General features: G+C 40.3%; 1 protein-coding gene across 4 annotated transcripts in view; it reads left to right on the top strand.

Moving 5' to 3' along the window:
• The window catches only part of tatdn1 (TatD DNase domain containing 1), a 55,650-nt gene extending 42,036 nt beyond the window's left edge, over window positions 1-13,614 (top strand). For all 4 annotated transcript variants that reach the window (XM_069921667.1, XM_069921668.1, XM_069921669.1 and 1 more), the window contains 4 exons: window positions 1,683-1,759; window positions 5,969-6,039; window positions 10,311-10,437; window positions 12,800-13,614. In XM_069921667.1, the coding sequence (XP_069777768.1) occupies window positions 1,683-1,759; window positions 5,969-6,039; window positions 10,311-10,437; window positions 12,800-12,902 (378 nt within the window). In that variant the 3' untranslated portion in view covers window positions 12,903-13,614. The remainder of the gene's footprint in view (window positions 1-1,682; window positions 1,760-5,968; window positions 6,040-10,310; window positions 10,438-12,799) is intronic.
• Window positions 13,615-19,731: the final 6,117 nt, after the last annotated feature.

Genomic DNA, 19,731 nt, shown 5'->3' with positions numbered 1-19,731 from the left:
GAATAGATTTAAGAAGCAGCTTTTTTTCTTTGAATTGGCTGTGTGAACTGAAGCATGGTCACTTGCTTGTATTTTTAAAAAAAAATCACTCTAGCAGATCATCACCTAGTGGGAATTTTGTTCACTGGACTATGGAGCTCAATCACATCCATCCCTTAGCCTTCTGTGTTCCAGTGAGAATAAATCTATCCTATCTAATCTCATATGATAACTACAACCATCCATTCCAGGCAGCATCTTAATGAAGCCCTTTTGCATTCCCTGTTATTATATCCTTCCAGTAGTGTGGTGACCGGAACAATACATAATGCCCCAACTGGATTCTCATCAGTGTTTATTAAAACTGCAAATTATGTCCCTGGCCTTTGCTTAATTACCAACTTGTGAAGACAAGTATACCAAATTTCTTTTTCTCCACCCTCTCAATCTGTTGTATCTTTTGAGGAGCTATGGACTTGCACTCTAAGGTTTTTCCATTCACCAATACTCCTAATGTCCCTGCCAATTACTCTGTATGTCTTATTCCCATGGTGATAGTCTTTTTTTCCCTCTTTTTAACCTCAATCTTTCTGTACATAGAACATAGACGAGTGTAGCATGGGAACAGGCCCTTCAACCCACATTTCTGTACTGAGCCTGGTGCCTAAATCAAGCTAAAATTCTGCTGTTTGCCCTTGGTAGATATTCCTCCATTCCCTTCATACTTGTGTGTCTCTCTAGAAACTTATTGAATATTGGTGTCTGCTTCCACCATTACTCCTGGTTCCAACCACTATGTGCTCCGCACATCTCTCTTACATTTCTTCCCCTTCACTCTAAATGTGTGATGCTTTTACCCTGAGGAAAAGATTCAAAGTCTGTACACACTATCAATGCCTTTGGATGATTTTATAAACCTTTACGAGGTTGCTCCTACACTCCAGAGAAAACAACCCAAGTTTGTCCAACCTCTGCCCATGAAACCAGGCAACATCCTGGTTAAACCTCTTCTGACCCTTTTCCAAAGCCTCTATATCCTTGTAGTAATGAGGGTGACCAGAATTATACACAGTATTCCAAATGAGTTTTTCTATACCTACAATGTGATTTATTGTATTCAGTGCCCCAACTAATGATGACATATGCCTTCTTCACCACCATACCTACTTGTGTGGAGCTATGGACCTGAAACTCCAAATTCTTCTTTTAATGCTTTTAAATGCCCTGCCATTAACTTTATATGTTCCCCTGATGTGACCTCCTAAAGTGCAATACCTCAAGCTTGTGCAGATTAAAATCCATCTGCCATCTCTCTGCCTATATCTGTAACTGATCTATATCCTGTTATTTTCTTTGATCGACCTCTACACTGTCTACAGTTCCACCGATCTTCATATTATTTGCAAACTTGTTCATCCACTCACCTTTTTCATCCGTCATAAATATCATAATTTGTAATTTGTGCCTTGATTTATTATTTTAAACATTCTTGGATGCCTTGTTGACTACCTGTGCAATCTAGTCAAAATTTGATTTTTGTCTGCTAGGTGAACTTGTAAAGGAAGATTTAGAGTAAGCCATTCAGTAGAAGTGCATGTGCATATTATCCATCCCACCTCAAATAATTTATCTCTCAATAAAACCAGCGAATACAAAGTTAGTGCATTTAAAAAAGTAAAGTTAATTTCCTTAATTTATTTTAGGTGCATTCTTTTGATGGCACAAAAGAAGAAGCTGCTGCGCTTGTAGAGATGGGTCTTTATATTGGAATCAATGGCTGGTAAACTTGAATTATGGTTGCTGTGAATTTATAAAAATTTGTAAATATTTCTCATCTTGTTAGTAGCATAAAGGTCTGGGGTTTATGACTATATTTTAATCATTTTGACTCATCATTCTTTTGTTTCAATGTTGTTACAGGTACACAATCCTTTATCCTGATATCTAAAATCTGGAAAGCTCCAAAATCCGGCAAGTGGAGTGAGAGAGACCGCAGCACGAGTCGGGCGGGAGGGAGACCGGCAGAGCGAGTCGGGTGGGCAGTGGGGGGGGGAGATGGCAGCGCGACTGGAAGGGGGTAGGGGTGGATATGGCAGCATAATTCGGGTGGGTTTAAATCTGGCTTTCCAAAATTCAAAATTTGGGACACACTGTCCCCCATGGGTTCCGGATAAAGGATTGTCTACCTGTATTGTTTTTGGCCTAATTTAATATTACAATAACTCAAGAGGTTAGGGCTCTTGTGTGTTTTACTTTGCCATTTCCCAAGCAAAGTGTACTATCTGTATTTGATTACTACAATGTGACTATAGGTATGCATCATACTGGATCTTTAATTTAATCCTTAGTTACCCACATTTCATCTAAAATCTTTTTAAAAACAAAACAACTTGAATTGTAAACCTAATTCTGGCAGGTTGTGGCAAGGATATTTATTATTAAATTAACATTTGACCCAATAGATTTTAGAGCCTCCTTCAAGAAGATTGGAAAATATCATATACAGTGTCCTCAATATTTGAGACAATGACACATTTTACATTCATTTGCCCTGTGATCTACAGTTTTAAATTTGTGATCAAACAATTCACATGTGATTAAAGTACACATTCCAAATTATATTCAAGGTTATTTGTTTATATTTTGCTTTGACCATGTAGAAATTACAGTACTTTTTATACATAAACCCCTCATTTCAGGGCACCATAATGTTTGGGACATTTGGCTTCACAGGTGTTTGTGATTACTCAGGTATATTCAATGCTTCATTGGTGCAGGTATAAGAGAGCTTGGCTTGCTTCTAAGCTTTTTGATCACCTTTGAGGTCTGTAGATGCCATTTTTCAACGAGGATCCAGGCATGTGAATTTTCTGTGTTTCCGTGGATTTCTATGATTTTTAAAATCCACCTCTGCATTTTGTCAGTGCCCTTCCGGCCCACTCTGACTCCCTCTCCTCGTTCTGTGCAGTGCTAGGATGTTGCTTTGGCAACTTCGACTGCCACGTTTCCTGCAGTATAGCGGTGGTGCATCCCCATGCACTTCTCCTTGGTTGCAAAGTGCTTCCGACATGATGCAATGCCATGCTGTTTATGACCGTGGCGCTCTCTTGTGTTTTTACCCATATCTGAAGTCCACAATCTTCTCCTTCATCTTGTCCACGTTGAGACTCTGGTCGTTACTTTTACACTCTATCACGAAATTGATAACAAAGTGTCATCAACCTATATTAATTCTATATTGCTCCCCATCATTCTGTTTGTATTGTAGATTTTCAGCAGCTGTAGCTTTGTCTGTTCAAACAAAATTAATTGAGACGTTCAAAATATGTACAATTTGTCATAGCTTCATAACAAATGCAAGTTCTGTTTTTAAAATTCTTTCCTCGCAATGATCCAGCATTGGGCTCTGTCCTGATTCATTTTGCTCCTCCTGGAGTCGTTAAACATTGGTTGCTTTCTCATCTGCTTCCCTAAATTCGTTCTCAATCTCTTGCAAAATCCTCTGCTGTGGCAATTTTCAACCTTTAATCTTCTTCAGTCTGGTTATAAAGAAGCAGAGAGCAGACGATGATTTTAAATTTCTGTGGTAAGTAGAGCCAACAAATTTCATCCATGGGTTAGATGAGAATGCAGCATTTTAATATAGTGGGGATTGATTACAGAATGCATACTTGTTTCCAAAGCAAATGTTGTTGAATAATTTGAAGAGGAGGGGTAAGAATGACTGATTTTTGCAGATATGGTGTTCCTATGTGGTTGCGACTCTTGTTTTGTTGAGGCGATTCATTGACAGATCGATGTCATAATTTTTCAAAATGTAATTTGCTAAAGTACAGTATTTATATGGCCTATGCCAGGGGTTCCCAACTTTTTGGTTCCTCTGTACCCCTTGGGCACTTTTATAGGTTCCCGTGTACCCCTAAAAATTAAGGATTAAAAAAAAGGACATTGTGCAGTCTGACTGCAGATTACAACACCATGTACAGTGGTGGTGATTCTCTCAGACCCAATGTACCCCCTGAAAAGTGCAAATGTACCACTGGGGGTACATGTACCCCAGGTTGGGAACCTCTGGCCTAGGCCATCAATTATATTTGTTCTTGAGCCTTCGTGCCACTGCATTTGCAGACAATGACCACGGGATGGCAGCATAATTCCACCATGTCTTCTAGCACCATTTTCTGAAGCACTGTTATGACACCTTTTGGGAAAGTGAAATATTCCAAGACCCTCCTCATTATTAAACAAAATTTTGCACAGAGCTCCATTAGGAGATGTCAGAACTGAAGTTTAAATGTTCTGGGGACCAAATACAAGATCTTCTCACCTCCCTCCCTCTATCTCGTCAACTTGCATAATATTTCAAAGTTTAAGGGGATCTTTCCGCATGATCCTCCTGAGTGATGGTTGAAGACTTTTTCTATTCCAGATGATCTTAACATATTTATTTGCAGGAATTAAAGATATTTCAAAGTCACTAACTATTTGCAATCTTTAAAAAATTGATATGTTTAATGAAGACAGTTTTAAACCCTAGACAACATTTTATTAAAATCACACAGGTGACACTTTTACAGAGCTGACAGCATGTCGACAAAGATCTGTCATTAAAATCTGAATGGATTCTTCCAATTGGAAACTATTCCTTTTGTAGTTAAAATATGTGGCCTTGGATGTTCAATACAAAGTGCATGGTTTTTAAGCATTGGTTTGTAATCCAAATTCCTTGTCAAAATATTAATGGTTATCAGGCATATTTGTACATTAAGCCAATGGAGGGTTTTTAGAAAACTCACAAGTTATTTCAGTCAACATTACAATGCCCATCCGGAAAAATGGATTACTATTAACATACAAAACAGATGAAATACAAGAGAGCAAATCTTACACATGCTTTGCAGCACTTTTCAGAATCATCACTCCCTTGCAGGTTTATTGAAGTCTCCCTCAAATCAATACACCAGGGAGCTGGCTGGAGTTAATAGTGAGAGATTTTGTGTGAAATTGTGATGTGCGTGGATTTCCTTTGATTCTTAACTACTGAAAATGGTTGCATTAATAACTGCAGCATGACTGGATGCAAGTACAGAGGATCTGAAAGCAGCAACATGTCAGAGGACCCAGAAGGATAGGAAGGGAGAAGAAAGCCTTTGTTAAGAAAGCCCACAACCTCTCTTCCAAATCTATGAGGCCTACTCCTATCTCCATCAATCTAAGCATCCGTGCAGATCAGGGGTGGCCAAATCGCAGCTCAGGAGTCGCTTGTGGTTCTTTGACATATAATGTGCAACTTGTGGAAACGTGTTGGTTGAAACAGAAATAGTATGAGCTGGTGTTCACAATGGTAGTTTTAGTGGGCATGGCTTGTGATCGTGTGATTGTTGCGGCTCTCAAACATCTGAAGTTTATCGTATGTGGCTTTCGAGTGAAGCAGATTTGGCTACCCCTGGTGTAGATGGAGCCTAAGGATTTCAAAACCTGTGGTAACAGATCTGTTCGTTTCTATCAGGATAGCTTGAACCATGCACTCATGACTGAATTGCTCTGCCTCAGTAGAGATGCTCTTGTTCTGAAATAGGGTCTGATCATTCCAACCTGCAGCGGCTGATGAAGTACTATGACCCAAGTACTTAATGGTTGGAGCTACAGCAATATGGCAAAATGCTCCTCTTGTACCCAGTCATGATGCCTCCCACAAATGTCCAAAGTGAAAGTTTTTAAAAAAAATTGTCAAAGCTGGAAATCTGAAATAAAATTAAAAAATACAGGTCAGCATGGATTGTGGGAATAGATTTCAGGTTTGAGGAGGTATTTTGTGACTTGTCTCTACAAGTGCATCTGACCTTAATTTGAATAACTGAAATATACCCATTAAAATCTAAGACCTGAACTCCTGCATCTGAAGCTTCAGAATTTCAAAGGCATTTGATTTTGTATTGGAATGTAATTAATTTTCTTTGTGTTAAGTACAAACTTTATTTTTTTTTAGCTCTTTAAAAACCGAATCCAACCTCGAAGCCATGAAATCCATCCAAAGTGAAAGACTGATGATAGAAACTGGTAAGTTGTATTTCAAATAAGAACAGGAAGTGCTGCAAGTGACAGATCAGCCCCTAAACAAAAACCGATTTGTGTTTCAGGTTAATAATCTTTCTGCAGAACTGGGGAGGAGACTGTGAAAATAAGTTGGTGGATACCTGATTGAGGGTATCTGATGGGGTATGGAATTTAAATGCACTGACATCAAAGTACAATTTTATGAAACATTGGTTAAGCCAGAGCTAGTAATATTGCGTGCACTTTTGGTCACCACATTACAGGAAGCATGTGACTAATGGATATTCCTCTGGGCCTCTGTCCTTTTTGGCAAGCTATCCAGTAATCCTGCAATTTTCTCTGTGCACTACAGAAAAAGGACCAAGTATTAAATATTTGATTGCTAACGATGTCAAATGTTAGTATATGATTTCTCATTTCTGAATTAGAAGATTGTGGGTTCAAGGACTGCTGTATTGTTGGAGTTGCCATCCTTTGAAAGAGATGTGAGATCTCTTCATTTGGGTGGATTTAAATTATCCTGTAGGTCTACCCTGAATTGGAGCAATGAATTTATTCTGCTATATTTAGCCAATGTTTGACCCTCATAAAAATTCAATAGAGTAAAAAAGGTTCTAATCCCATCCCTATTTGTAAAGATTGTTGGGTACCAATTGGCTACCTAGTTTCCTACATTACAATTATTAACACATGTAAATAAATTTATTGACTATAAAGTCCCTTGAGACATGAAAGGCACTACTTAAATTCAAGTCTTTCCATTCAACACCTGTTCATGTCTTTATAGTATTCATTGCACAACTGGTGAATGTCCAGAATGACCACATTTGATGGCTTACAAGACCTGCAGGCATGTAGGACCCCCTCATTTCAGCAGGGAATAGTCAGACAAAATGTTTTGAGTGTATTTACGGGTAAGCATTTAATAGCGTGTAACGCTGATAATCGTCACTGCATGGCTAACTACCATCACCATTATCTATAATAATGGCTAACTACCATCACCATTATCTATGATAATGGCAAACTACCATCACCATTATCTATGATAATGGCAAACTACCATCACCATTATCTATAATAATGGCTAACTACCATCACCATTATCTATAATAATGGCTAACTACCATCACCATTATCTATAATAATGGCTAACTACCATCACCATTATCTATAATAATGGCTAACTACCATCACCATTATAATAATGGCTAACTACCATCACCATTATAATAATGGCTAACTACCATCACCATTATCTATAATAATGGCTAACTACCATCACCATTATCTATAATAATGGCTAACTACCATCACCATTATCGTTGGGGATTGGTGACCGGCTGTTAGGAGGGGGATTAATGTGGGAACCCACAGCTCACCATCAGCCCCCACACTGATCCCATTGTCCTGCTTCCCTCACCTCAACAGCCTGCCACCAGCCACCAACGATAGATGGCAGTGATACTAGTGGACCACCTTGTTGGCGTTACTCACCATTGCCATCCTAATTTCAACTTCACATACCAGACCCAGGGGATTTTTTGGGAGTTGGGGGGGGGAGTAGGTTTTGTATGCTATCAAATATGGTACTCATTGATGATCAGATTAAAATTTGTATCAATACTGTGGCAAGGATTCAAATTGCAATCTCTATTCATAGCAATGGATGATAGAAACATATAGCATTCTTTTCTTGACTATTTCTTGTTTTCCAACATGTTAATTTTTATTCGTGGCTGAAGTATGCCATTCTCTCCCTGCAAATGAGATAACCATCAATGAAAATCGGCATGCTGGCTGTCAAATGCATTGCAGACCTGTCCACTCCCATGATTCACACCCCAATACGCACATTAGCAGCTGATGAATAAATTGGACAAGAGCCAGCCATTATTGCTTTGTATCAACCACATCTTCACCGTGGAGTGGTGATGAAGCTCCATGCATCTTCCTGTTGTGGTGGTACTGAGATTGGAGAACTTGGAAAAAGTAATGACAGAGCATGGAAGCTTATTTGGTTGAGTCTCAGCTTTGAGTAAATTCAACCATTGCAGTCATTGTCCCCTTTTTTTGGTCCTGTCTCTTACCCCTCACATAATGCCTTGAATTTCTGAGTGATCTCCAAGAACCAGTTTTTCCACAAAACTATGTAATCAACCAAGTTTAACTGATGAGGCAGACTGGAAAGCAAATGATTTCTGTGCTTCTTTCATTCCTCAACATTTCAATTGAATCAAAAATATTCTCTAAAAATTCCAGTGAACATGTTTCTGAAAATAACGTGGCTTTATACTCTCAATTGGTCACAGGCTTGGTACAGTTTATGGCTGGGACTGAGGCAGCAGAGCCTGCCATGTGGCTGGGGGAGCAGGTATTATGAAACGTAACTCGTGTTCAAGGGTTGGTGATGATCTGCATTGTTTTCAAAGGGTCTGGTGCAATACTTTGAGGAAGAATGGAGGGTAGGGTCCAGCATCATGGTTTTCAGGGAGGGGTTTGGGTCTGTATTCTTTCGCAGCAGAGTTTGGCAGACAGGCACTAAGGAGGAAATGGGGCGGAGGGTAGTGTGGTGAGTAGCTTGATGCTTAGTGGAGGGGTAGAATGGTAGGTGTGCCACAAACATTCTTGCATAAGAGGAGGTTTGTAGAAGATAAGATTGCATTATGGGGACAGAAATAAGGAGCTTGAAATTACATTGTGGTGGGTGGGAGAAGGAATTGGGTACGATGGTTTGAAGTGGCTCGTACAGTCAGTCAAAAGTCAGCAGATTGTGTGGATTGAAATTGACATTTAAGTGATGTGGATCTATATGGGTCCACAAACCCCAAGTGAGTAGTTTTTTGGGAATTGGAAAGGGGAGCATGAGTGGGCTTGCTGTAGGTTAGGTGGCCTGAGAATGTACATGCTTCATTTACCTCCAAGCATCACAGGGTTAAGAAACCTGTCCCAGTTTCCTTCAACGATACCTCCCATTCAAAAATGGGAAATCAAGACATAACAGGAATTATCAAATAATTTGCTTTGCAGGGTGCAATCCTGTCTCAAAATTGTGTAAAAACAAGTTATTCGGAGTTGCATATCAGTATAGATTAGATAATTTCTGTGTAGATTTATTCTTTGGGGGAATTTTTGTGCTTGTTGAAATGGGCTGATGAAGGAATGCTAAATAAAGAGCATCTTGAACATTAAACATTCTGAACTTACAATCCGTTTTAAAATACATACTCGTGAATGATTTAACATGAGTATTTTTAAGGGCCAAATGATTTGTTAATTAGTAATTTTGACATACTGGAAAACTCAAACTTTGTGGGAGGGCTAGTTTATAAATATTTGAAAGTTGCATTCATTTTACAGATTCCCTTTTATTGCAATTCATAACTATGTGAAAAGTGGAGCTTGCAGAACTGTGCTGAATAACTTAAATTTTTGTTTAGCCTGATGGCAGCAAAAGATGGTTACATTAATTATTGTTGTACAGTCCAGGCCTTAAAAATTTTATTTTAGGTTGACAAAATTTATATTTTACAATTTGTGAGTGGTATTAGGAATCTCAGGATAAGATATATTTATGGAAGACTCAGCCCTCCTCTCAGCTATGTACTGGTTAAAATAAATATAAACCCCTTTTCATAAAGTGTCTCAATGACACAATTTTACCCAAAATAGAAGCTATTAATGTTGGCTGAAGAATTTAGAACTAGAATTGTAGTCCTAAAAATGACAGTAGGCCATTTGTTAATAAATTGAATGATGCAACTCAGAGCCACTGCCTCAATGCCTGAAATAGGTGCTCATTCTGATCTTGGGTACTTCCTGTATGGAGTTAGCGTGCGAGTTTTCTCCAGGTGCTTAGATTTCCTACCACATGTGCAGATTGGTAGGCTAGTTGGCCACTGTCTATTGCCTCTTATAAAGGGAGGGGGGGGGGGGGGGAATAAAAATTGGGATTCATACAAGATGAAAGGCAAGTGGATACTGATTGGTATGGACTGTGGGGCAAAGGCTCTCTTTTCATACTGATTCTAAATTGAGAATGCTCTTCATTCTGGTGATGAAATTCTATCCACAAGAATCGAGGGGACTCGGAAATGCATTGCAATTCTGGATATTAAAACTTGGGTATACTTTACCCCTGCTGTTTTTGTTTGAATATGCAAAACTCTCCAACAATGAAAGAATATTGTACTAAATTATCTGGATCAGAATCTATTCACAAGAAACATTTAAGTATCCTTCTTCAAAACTCATGTAATTTTATTTTTAAAAAGATGCACCATGGTGTGGAGTAAAGAGCACGCATGCAGGCACAAAATACGTGAAAACAATCTTTCCAACAAAGAAGAAGTGGGAAGAGGGATATTGCCTCAAGGACCGGAATGAACCATGCCACATTATGTGAGTACCTTTACCAAGGAAAATCCTGTTTTCATCCCAACTGCAGGTGATTCAGATGCTTGGGTTGATGTTGGATTTTTTCATGACAGTTGTAACAAAGGACCTTAGGTCATGAAACAGCGTACTTTCAAAACTTCACCTACGTAAGCAATGAATGATGTGTGACTAAGAAACTATTCTATTTGCTGCAATGTCATCCAAAATAGATATATAGCCTTGTATAAAATAGATTAGCAATTAAGCAACCTCTGACCCATGGAATCAAATAAACAGCTTACAAACTGAAGATGAATGTTCATGATGATACAAATTTTTAAAATGCAGACACTGAAAACCTGAAATTTAAAAAAAATGCTGTAAACCCTTTACAGCATCTGTGGTAAGAAAAACACAGTTAACGTGGTTTTCTGACTATTTCTCTTTTCGAAAGATGCTGCTTGACTTGTTGAGTGTTTCTAGCATGCTTTTTTTCCCCCCATGATTTATGGAACTTATTCAAATATTGTGAACATGTTTTAGTGTTTAAGAAAAGGTGCTAGGAGTAAATCTAGTAATTGTAGGCATGCAAGTTTGGCATCCACTAAGTTGATGGAAAGTATTCTTAGAGATAGTAAAAAATATTTGGATAGGCAAGGTTTGTGAGGGGAAGATCATGTTTGACAAACCTTAATTTTTTTGAGGAGGTTACTAGGAAAATTAATGAAGGTAAGGCAGTGGATGTTGTATATATGGAATTTAGTAAAGCCTTTGATAAGGTTCCTTGGGGAAGGTTCATTCATTAGGTATTAACATGGTTGAATCCATTTTACTACTTCAGTGGTTGAATGGGAGATGCAGAGAGTAGTGGTAGATAACAGTTCGTCAGACTGGAAGCTGGTGACTAATGGTATGCCTCAGAGTTCAGTATTGGGTCAATTACTGTTTGTCATATACATTAATGATCTGGATGATAAATCAGATGAGTAAGTATGCAGATGATACTAAGATAAATGGAGCTGTGGATAGTGAAGAAGGGTTTCAAAGCTTGTAGAGGGATTTGGGCCAAATAGAATAGTGGGCTGAAAGATGGCAGATGGAGTTTAATGCAGATCATTGTGAGGTATTACATTTTGGTAGGGTTAATCAAAATAGGACATACATGGTGAATGGTAGGGCATTGAAGAGTGCAGTAGAACAGAGGGATCTAGTAATAATGGTTCATAATTCCCTGAATGTGAAGTCACATGCGGATAGGGTGGTGAAGAAAGCTTATGATATGTTGGTTATTATAAATCAGAGCATTGAGTATAGGAACTGGGATGATATGTTAAAATTGTACAAGATATTGGTGAAGCCAAATTTGGAGTATTGTGTACTTTTGGTATATTTCCAAAGTATATTGGAGAGAGTGCAGAAATTTACTAGAATGTTGCTGTGGTTACAGGGTCTAAGTTATAGGGAAAGTTAGGTCTTTATTCTTTGAAGAGTAGAAGGTTATTAGTGTTACAGGCTTTTTCCTTTAAGGGGGAAGATTCAAATGAGAGGACATGATCTGAGTGTTAGTGAGCAAAAGTTGAGAGGAGATGACTTTACTCAAAAGAGTGGTGAGTGTATGGAATGAACTTCCAGACAAAGTGGCAGAGGCAGGCTTGATATTAGCATTAAAGGAGAAGTTGGATATGTATATGGATGGGAAAGGTATGGAGGGTTACTGGTTGGGTGTAGATCAGTGGGGTGAGGTGGAAGAAAGTCAGCCTTGATTAGAATGGCCAAGTTGGTCTGTAATTGTTAACTGGTTATATATGTACACATACTTCAGGCAACCTTTATTACAATTTTCCTGACATGTACCTGACCCTTGTAGCTAAACTATTTCTACCCATGATTGTTTCTTCCATCTTTTCCTAAGGTCATACTGTATTGCTCAAAATGTACAACCTCTTTCACTTGGCTCCCTCCAGTAGTTCTAAACTTTAACTGTTGTTCCCCAGTTTTCCCTGACATAACCATTTACCCCATTTTTCACACCCACTGCTTTCAAATGAAAATCTCCACAATTTACAACTGCATTTGTCTCCAGCAACTGTACAAATATTTAATTCACAATTGTTTTAAAATCATAGCTGTTAATCATGAAATTCTTCAAACATCTGAAGTAAACAACATTTCAAGTGGTCTCTCAGACAGACAGGACACTAGAATCTGCAAAAACAAAGCCATAAAATCAGGAACAGAACTTAAATACAAAGCTTAAAAAAATGAATATAGTTGTGATCAAAACAAATTTTTTGGAACCTCCTACTACAAGAACTGAAAATTGTATTTCAGAACACAGATTCGCGTAAGTTCAGAAATATATTAATATCTTATTTTTCCCTCACAGTCAAATATTGGAGATAATGGCTGCTGTACGAGAAGAGGATCCACGTGAACTGAGCAACACCATGTACAATAATACTGTGAAGGTCTTCTTTCCTAATGGCTGATCACCAAACATTATTCCAAACTATTTGTTCCCAATTGGACAGAGCAACTGACAGAAAGATACTTGATTCCCTACTTTATTCTGTTGTTTTAAATAGATGCACAAGCCACCATTGAATTAGTATGAATTTTATCATGGTCCTTATCAAACACTTTCTGATAAATGGCCTGTCCTTAAAATTATAAATATTCAGCTTGAATAGAAGGGAAATAGCTTCCCTTTTAATAAGAACGACCCAGCAATGCGATTTTAAAAATATCTCCTCAAATGTTAACAAAATGCATTTTACATTGCTCTATTGTTCTATCAAAATCCTGATTGCATAAAAAAAACTTTGCAGTACATCTCTGAAGGTCAGTGTTATCCAGCTGCTATGTAAAGAATCAAATAGTCTGATAAATTGAGCTATTCCGTTATGGAGCAGGATTTGCATAACGTTAGAGTGCAATTTTATGTAATCAATTCTAGTCCACACTAGATATTATGAACTTGTGGAGCAAAGCGCTTTGAGCAGACTATTTTAAATTATAAAACATTATGTTCATATGCACAACTATGTTCTGGTGGCAATTTATGAGAAATATATAGAAATGTCTGAGCTGAGAAACTAAGTAGTTACCATGTTGTATAGAATCAATGTTAATAACCCAACTTTGTGACAAAATAACTTATGAAATTGTAAGAAATAAAGTATTATTAGGTTAGTATCATCATTTGTGCGAAAAGAAATGAAGTACCGGTATTTGAGCTTAGAATGTTGCAACACATTCAATGAAAATTAGATACACAACAGCAGATGAAAAAGCGGTAAAACTGAAGATGCTGCCATTTGGAAACAAATATCAAAAGTGAAAGAACTCGGGTCACACACCATTGGTTGGGTCAAAAGGTGCAAGTTGATCCTGCAAAAGGATAGAGAAGGAAGAGGAAAATGTGCTGATACATTTCAGAATGAGGAACAAACAGACTTGTGGGTGATGAGTGGAAGCAGATGGGAATGGTGAAGGGAGAAGAACATTCAGTGGAAAGGTGAGTGTCTGAGAGTAGAAGACCAGGAATGTGGGTTACTTGAAGAATTCAGCATTCATACCTTCTCCATGTAGAAAATGAAATCACCCTACAATTTCTGTTTGGCCTCTGCACCAAAGGAAAAGGATGGCAAGGTGATGGTGTGGGAAGCAGAGTTAAATTAATACACAACTGAAAGTTTGAGATGGCTATTACAGATGTAGTATAGATCTATGGAAAACAATTGCTAAGTCGACACTAGCAGAGACCACATTGGTCAGATCAGCTCTGAATGTAGTACACCAAGTTGGAGGAGGTACAGGTAAACCTGTCTTACATGGAAGACTGTTTAGGATTTCCCTCAGCCATAGTTGGAGAGAAAGAGAAGGGGCAAGTATTACATCTCCTGTACTTGTAGGTGAAGAGCCAAGGCACCAGGAGGATTGGACAGACCAGGAAGTTGGAGAGTGGTTGCTGCAGAAAGGGGGAAGGTTTGACTGATGGTTGGATCATCTGAGCGAGCAGAAATGGTAGATTTGTTGGAGGAGGAACAGCTGATAGGGTGAGAGGCAAGAATCAAGGGAAGACTACCTCAGTTTTGTCAGGTGGGGGGGGGGTGGAGGAAATGCATGCAAAGGCTCCATCAACTATGCCAGAGGGAAATTGAGAAAAACTATCATCCTTGTGAGGCTGGGTTATAATTGTGTGCTTATATAAGTTGACAGTGGAAGTCTGCCCCCAAAGATGGACTTATCCCGAACATGTCAGATAGTCTAGGTGAATGAGGACAGGGTGGAGGTTGGTGCGAAAGGTGATGACATTGACAAGTTCGTCGAGAGTGGAGAAAGTGTGAGTGTGCTGGTATAGGTTTGGAATAAAGAGTGAAATGAATGGAAAGAGAAGTTATGCAGGACAAGAACAAGTTCTGCCATAGAGGTGAGTGTTAATGGAAGAGAACTAGTTGGGTCTTTGTTGAAGAAAGAAACAGAGGGCCACAAGAGCTTCCTGATGGAGAATGTAGGTGCAGAGAGACTGCAGAATCATGGTAGAGATGAGCCTTGGTTGAGACAGACAGTTATCAAAAAGGTAGTGGGTACGAGAGGTTCTCTGGATGTAAGAGAAAAAGAGATGGTCATGAAGATGCAAGTTCTGTGAGGCAAAAGGGCAGGTAGAAACAATATAAATAATTTTAGATGCAGGTGATCAGTGCAATCAGGATCATTGAGCTGGCACAAATTAGTTACAATCTTACCAACTGGCAGAACAATTTCAAATGCTTAAATAAATATCTGGTACCTAAACAGAATTAAAAACAATTCTCAGCATCCACCCAAATTAGAATTAGAATGCATAGCACTGTGCAGGCCCTTCAGCTCACAATGTTGTGCTGACCTATGTAAATCTACTCCACAACCATCTGATCTCTCCCTACCTCACACCCATAACCTATTATTCTTAAATCCATATGCCTATCTGAGTCAAGTCTTTTAAATTATCCTATTTTACCAATCCCAACACTGCAGTCCAGGCACCCACCACTGTAAAAGCTTCCCTGACATCTCCTATTTTCCCCCACTCACCTTAAACTGATATCTGGTATTTGCAACTGTTGCCCTAGGAAAAAGGTGTTGACTGCCCTCCATCACTTCAAATAACCCAATTCTCTGAACTCAACCACCTCATCTTTACCATGGACATCCAATCACTATACACCTTCATCCTCAAGTCCATTCTTTCTCAACAACTGATCCAATCAGTTGCCCTCTACCACCCTCCTCCAGCTCAGAACTTGTTCTCACCCTCAACTTCTGCTTTGATTCATCCTTCTTTCTACAAGTCAAAGGGGCAGCCATGGACACCTTCACAGGCCCCAGTTATGCCTTTTTTGATGGCTACATGGATGGCCTTTTTAACTCTTCCTCCACAACATCAATGACTCCTTTAGAGCTGCCTCATGATGACCTCATCGACTATTCACATTGCTGTCAACTTCCACCCTAACCTCAGATTCATTTGATCCATCTCTTATCAAGGTTGTGCCTTCTCAATCTCTCCATTTCAGGAGACAAACTCTCGACAGACATCTACAAACCACCAACTTCCACAGCTCTCTCAACTGCACCTCTTCACACCCTATCCAGTAAGGATTCCATTCCTTTCTCTCAATTTCACTGTTGTTGTCACATCTGCTCCCAGAATGAGGTCATCCATGCCAGATCAGAGATATTTTTCAAAAAAAAAAGTGGTTTCCCCTTTCTTCTTCTTTGGCTTGGCTTCGCGGACGAAGATTTATGGAGGGGGTAAAAAAGTCCACGTCAGCTGCAGGCTCGTTTGTGGCTGACCAGTCCGATGCGGGACAGGCAGACACGATTGCAGCGGTTGCAAGGGAAAATTGGTTGGTTGGGGTTGGGTGTTGGGTTTTTCCTCCTTTGCCTTTTTTCAGTGAGGTGGGCTCTGCGGTCTTCTTCAAAGGAGGCTGCTGCCCGCCAAACTGTGAGGCGCCAAGATGCACGGTTTGAGGCGTTATCAGCCCACTGGCGGTGGTCAATGTGGCAGGCACCAAGAGATTTCTTTAGGCAGTCCTTGTACCTTTTCTTTGGTGCACCTCTGTCACGGTGGCCAGTGGAGAGCTCGCCATATAATACGATCTTGGGAAGGCGATGGTCCTCCATTCTGGAGACGTGACCCATCCAGCGCAGCTGGATCTTCAGCAGCGTGGACTCGATGCTGTCGACCTCTGCCATCTCGAGTACCTCGACGTTAGGGGTGTGAGCGCTCCAATGGATGTTGAGGATGGAGCGGAGACAACGCTGGTGGAAGCGTTCTAGGAGCCGTAGGTGGTGCCGGTAGAGGACCCATGATTCGGAGCCGAACAGGAGTGTGGGTATGACAACGGCTCTGTATACGCTTATCTTTGTGAGGTTTTTCAGTTGGTTGTTTTTCCAGACTCTTTTGTGTAGTCTTCCAAAGGCGCTATTTGCCTTGGCGAGTCTGTTGTCTATCTCATTGTCGATCCTTGCATCTGATGAAATGGTGCAGCCGAGATAGGTAAACTGGTTGACCGTTTTGAGTTTTGTGTGCCCGATGGAGATGTGGGGGGGCTGGTAGTCATGGTGGGGAGCTGGCTGATGGAGGACCTCAGTTTTCTTCAGGCTGACTTCCAGGCCAAACATTTTGGCAGTTTCCGCAAAGCAGGACGTCAAGCGCTGAAGAGCTGGCTCTGAATGGGCAACTAAAGCGGCATCATCTGCAAAGAGTAGTTCACGGACAAGTTTCTCTTGTTACCACCATCAAAATAGCCCTCACCCAACTATTGTCCATTACCTGCACATCTGCCCCTAGGCACAACAAGGACAGGCAGCACGATAAGCACAACACTGTTACAGTACCAGTGATCGGAATTAGGGTTCGAATCCTGCGTTGTCTGTAAAGGGTTTATACATTCTTCCTGTGTCTGCGCGAGTTTCCTCTGGGTACTCCGGTTTCCTCCCACCATTTAAACAAAAATTGTACTGGAGGTTGTAGATCAATTGGGCAGCACGGACTCATGGGCTGATTGGGCCTGTTAACATGTTGAATGGTTAAATTTAAATCAATAATTCCCCTTGTCCTCACCTACCACCCTTCCGGTTCCTGCATCCAATCCTATAATTTCCATCACCTACGACATGATCCCACCAGACAGAGCTTCCCATCTCCTTCCCTCTCCACCTTCTGCAAGGACCACTCCCTTCATGACTCCCTTGTCCACTTCTCCCTTCCCACCAATCCCCCCCACTTGTACCTACTCCTTTGACTGCAGGAGATGTTCCATTTGCACCCACACCACCTCACTCGTCACTTCCAACTGAACCAGCACTTCACTTGTGGATCTGCAGGGGTCCTTTTCTGCTTCTGGTCCTCCTGTGGTGGTCTCTACATTGGGGAGACTGGATGCAGACTGGGAGTTTGCTGAACATTTTGGCTCTATTAGTCTCAATAATGGGGATCTCCCTGTGACCACTCCCCATTCTCTTGCCGACATATGTCATGCAGTGCCAGATTGAGAGCACCCGCAAATTAAAGAAACAACAGCTCAGATGCTGTCTGGGCACCCTCTGACCAGATGGCATTAACCGGACTTCTCCAGTTTCCATCAGCAACTTGATACCTGAACTTGCCCTAGGTATTCTTTCTCCTTGCTCAGTCTCTATCTCTTCCCTTTTCCCTGTCTCCTTTCCCCTAGCTCTGCTTTCACAAAATAAAAACCACCCCACCCCCCATCCCAAAGTCAATTCTCAGTATGGTTAGTGTAGCAATTAACGCTATGCTATTACACCACCAGTGTCCTAGTTCGAATCTGGCCGTCTGCAATGAGTTTGTATGTTCTCCCTGTGTCTGTGTCATTTTTCTCCCAGCGTGCTCTGGTTTCCTCCCATCATCCAAAATGTATGTGGTTGTAGGTTAATTTGGGCAGAATCAGCTACTACTATAATTTTTTTTTAATTGCCTCTCTCTTGTTCTCCCATTAATACCTTGTTTGTTGGTCTGTACTCCACCCTCTGCACATGCTTCCCTTTTCTCCTGCCTTTTATTCATATGCCTGCCTGCTTTTTATTCATTACCTTGACGCTGCAAGACCCGCTGAGTCCCTTCATCATTTATTTGGTTTTACTAAAAATCACAGCATCTGCATTATTTTGTATTTCACTGGCTGTACACCATATCTATGGCCCTATCTCATTGCTCCAACCTTGCTCCGCAAGACATGTTCTCCTATCAAACAACATCTTGGTAAATTTCCTATACACTAGCCAAATCATCTACATCCTTCCTGCAAATGAGGACTAAAGTTGCATGCAATACTCCAAGACTAAACAGAATTTTACAGAGTTACAACATAACCTCACAGCTTACACTCAATCCTCGGACTAATGAAGGCCAGCACACCAAACACCTACTTAACCACCCCATCAGCTTGTGCTGCAACCTTATGGAATCTATGGACCTGGATCCCAAGATCCCTGTTTCTCTGTTAGGAATCCTGCCATTGACCTCATACTGCATATTCAAAGTTCAACTTACTTCAGTTATCCAGACTAAACACATAACCATATACAGCATAGAACAGGCCAGTTTGGCCCTACTAGTCCATGCTGGAACATAATATGCCACTTTGCTTAACTCTACTCCAAATTTGGCATTACCAATGTCTTATACTTTACCATAAAATCCCAATTCTTATTCTCAATACCTTGATTTAGGAAGGCCAAAAGGTCTCCTTACAACTGTACCTACCTGTGATGCCACTTTCAGGGAACTATGTATCTGAATTTCCCTTTGTTCTACCACTCTCCTCAGTGCCCTACCATTTATTGTGTATGTCCTTTTTTTGGTTTGTCATTCCAAAACGCAACACCTCACACTTGATTGCGTTAAATTTCATCTGCCATTTTCCTAGATGGCTCCGATCCCTCTGCAAACCACTTTCGTTGTCCACAATGCCTCTAATATCATATGCAAATTTGCTAATCCAATTTACCACATTATCATCCAGGTCATTGCTAAAGATGACAAACAACAATATTCCCAGCACTGATCCCTGAGGCACACCTCTAGCCACAGGCCTCCAGTCTGAGAAGCAATCATCTACCACTACTATGTGGCTTCTGTCCAGCCATTGTCAAAGCTAATTTACTACTTCACCATAAATATTGAGTGTCTGAATCTCCCTGACTAACTGCCGATGTGGGACCTCATCAAAGGCCTTACTAAAGTCCATGTTGACAACATACACAGGTTTTTCTTCATCAACTTTCCTGGTAACCTCCTTGCAAAACATC

This window comes from Narcine bancroftii, chromosome 2 (genome assembly GCF_036971445.1).
Source record: "Narcine bancroftii isolate sNarBan1 chromosome 2, sNarBan1.hap1, whole genome shotgun sequence".
NCBI classification, from domain to species: Eukaryota; Metazoa; Chordata; class Chondrichthyes; order Torpediniformes; family Narcinidae; genus Narcine; species Narcine bancroftii.
This window is presented reverse-complemented; position numbering and strand designations above follow the sequence as displayed.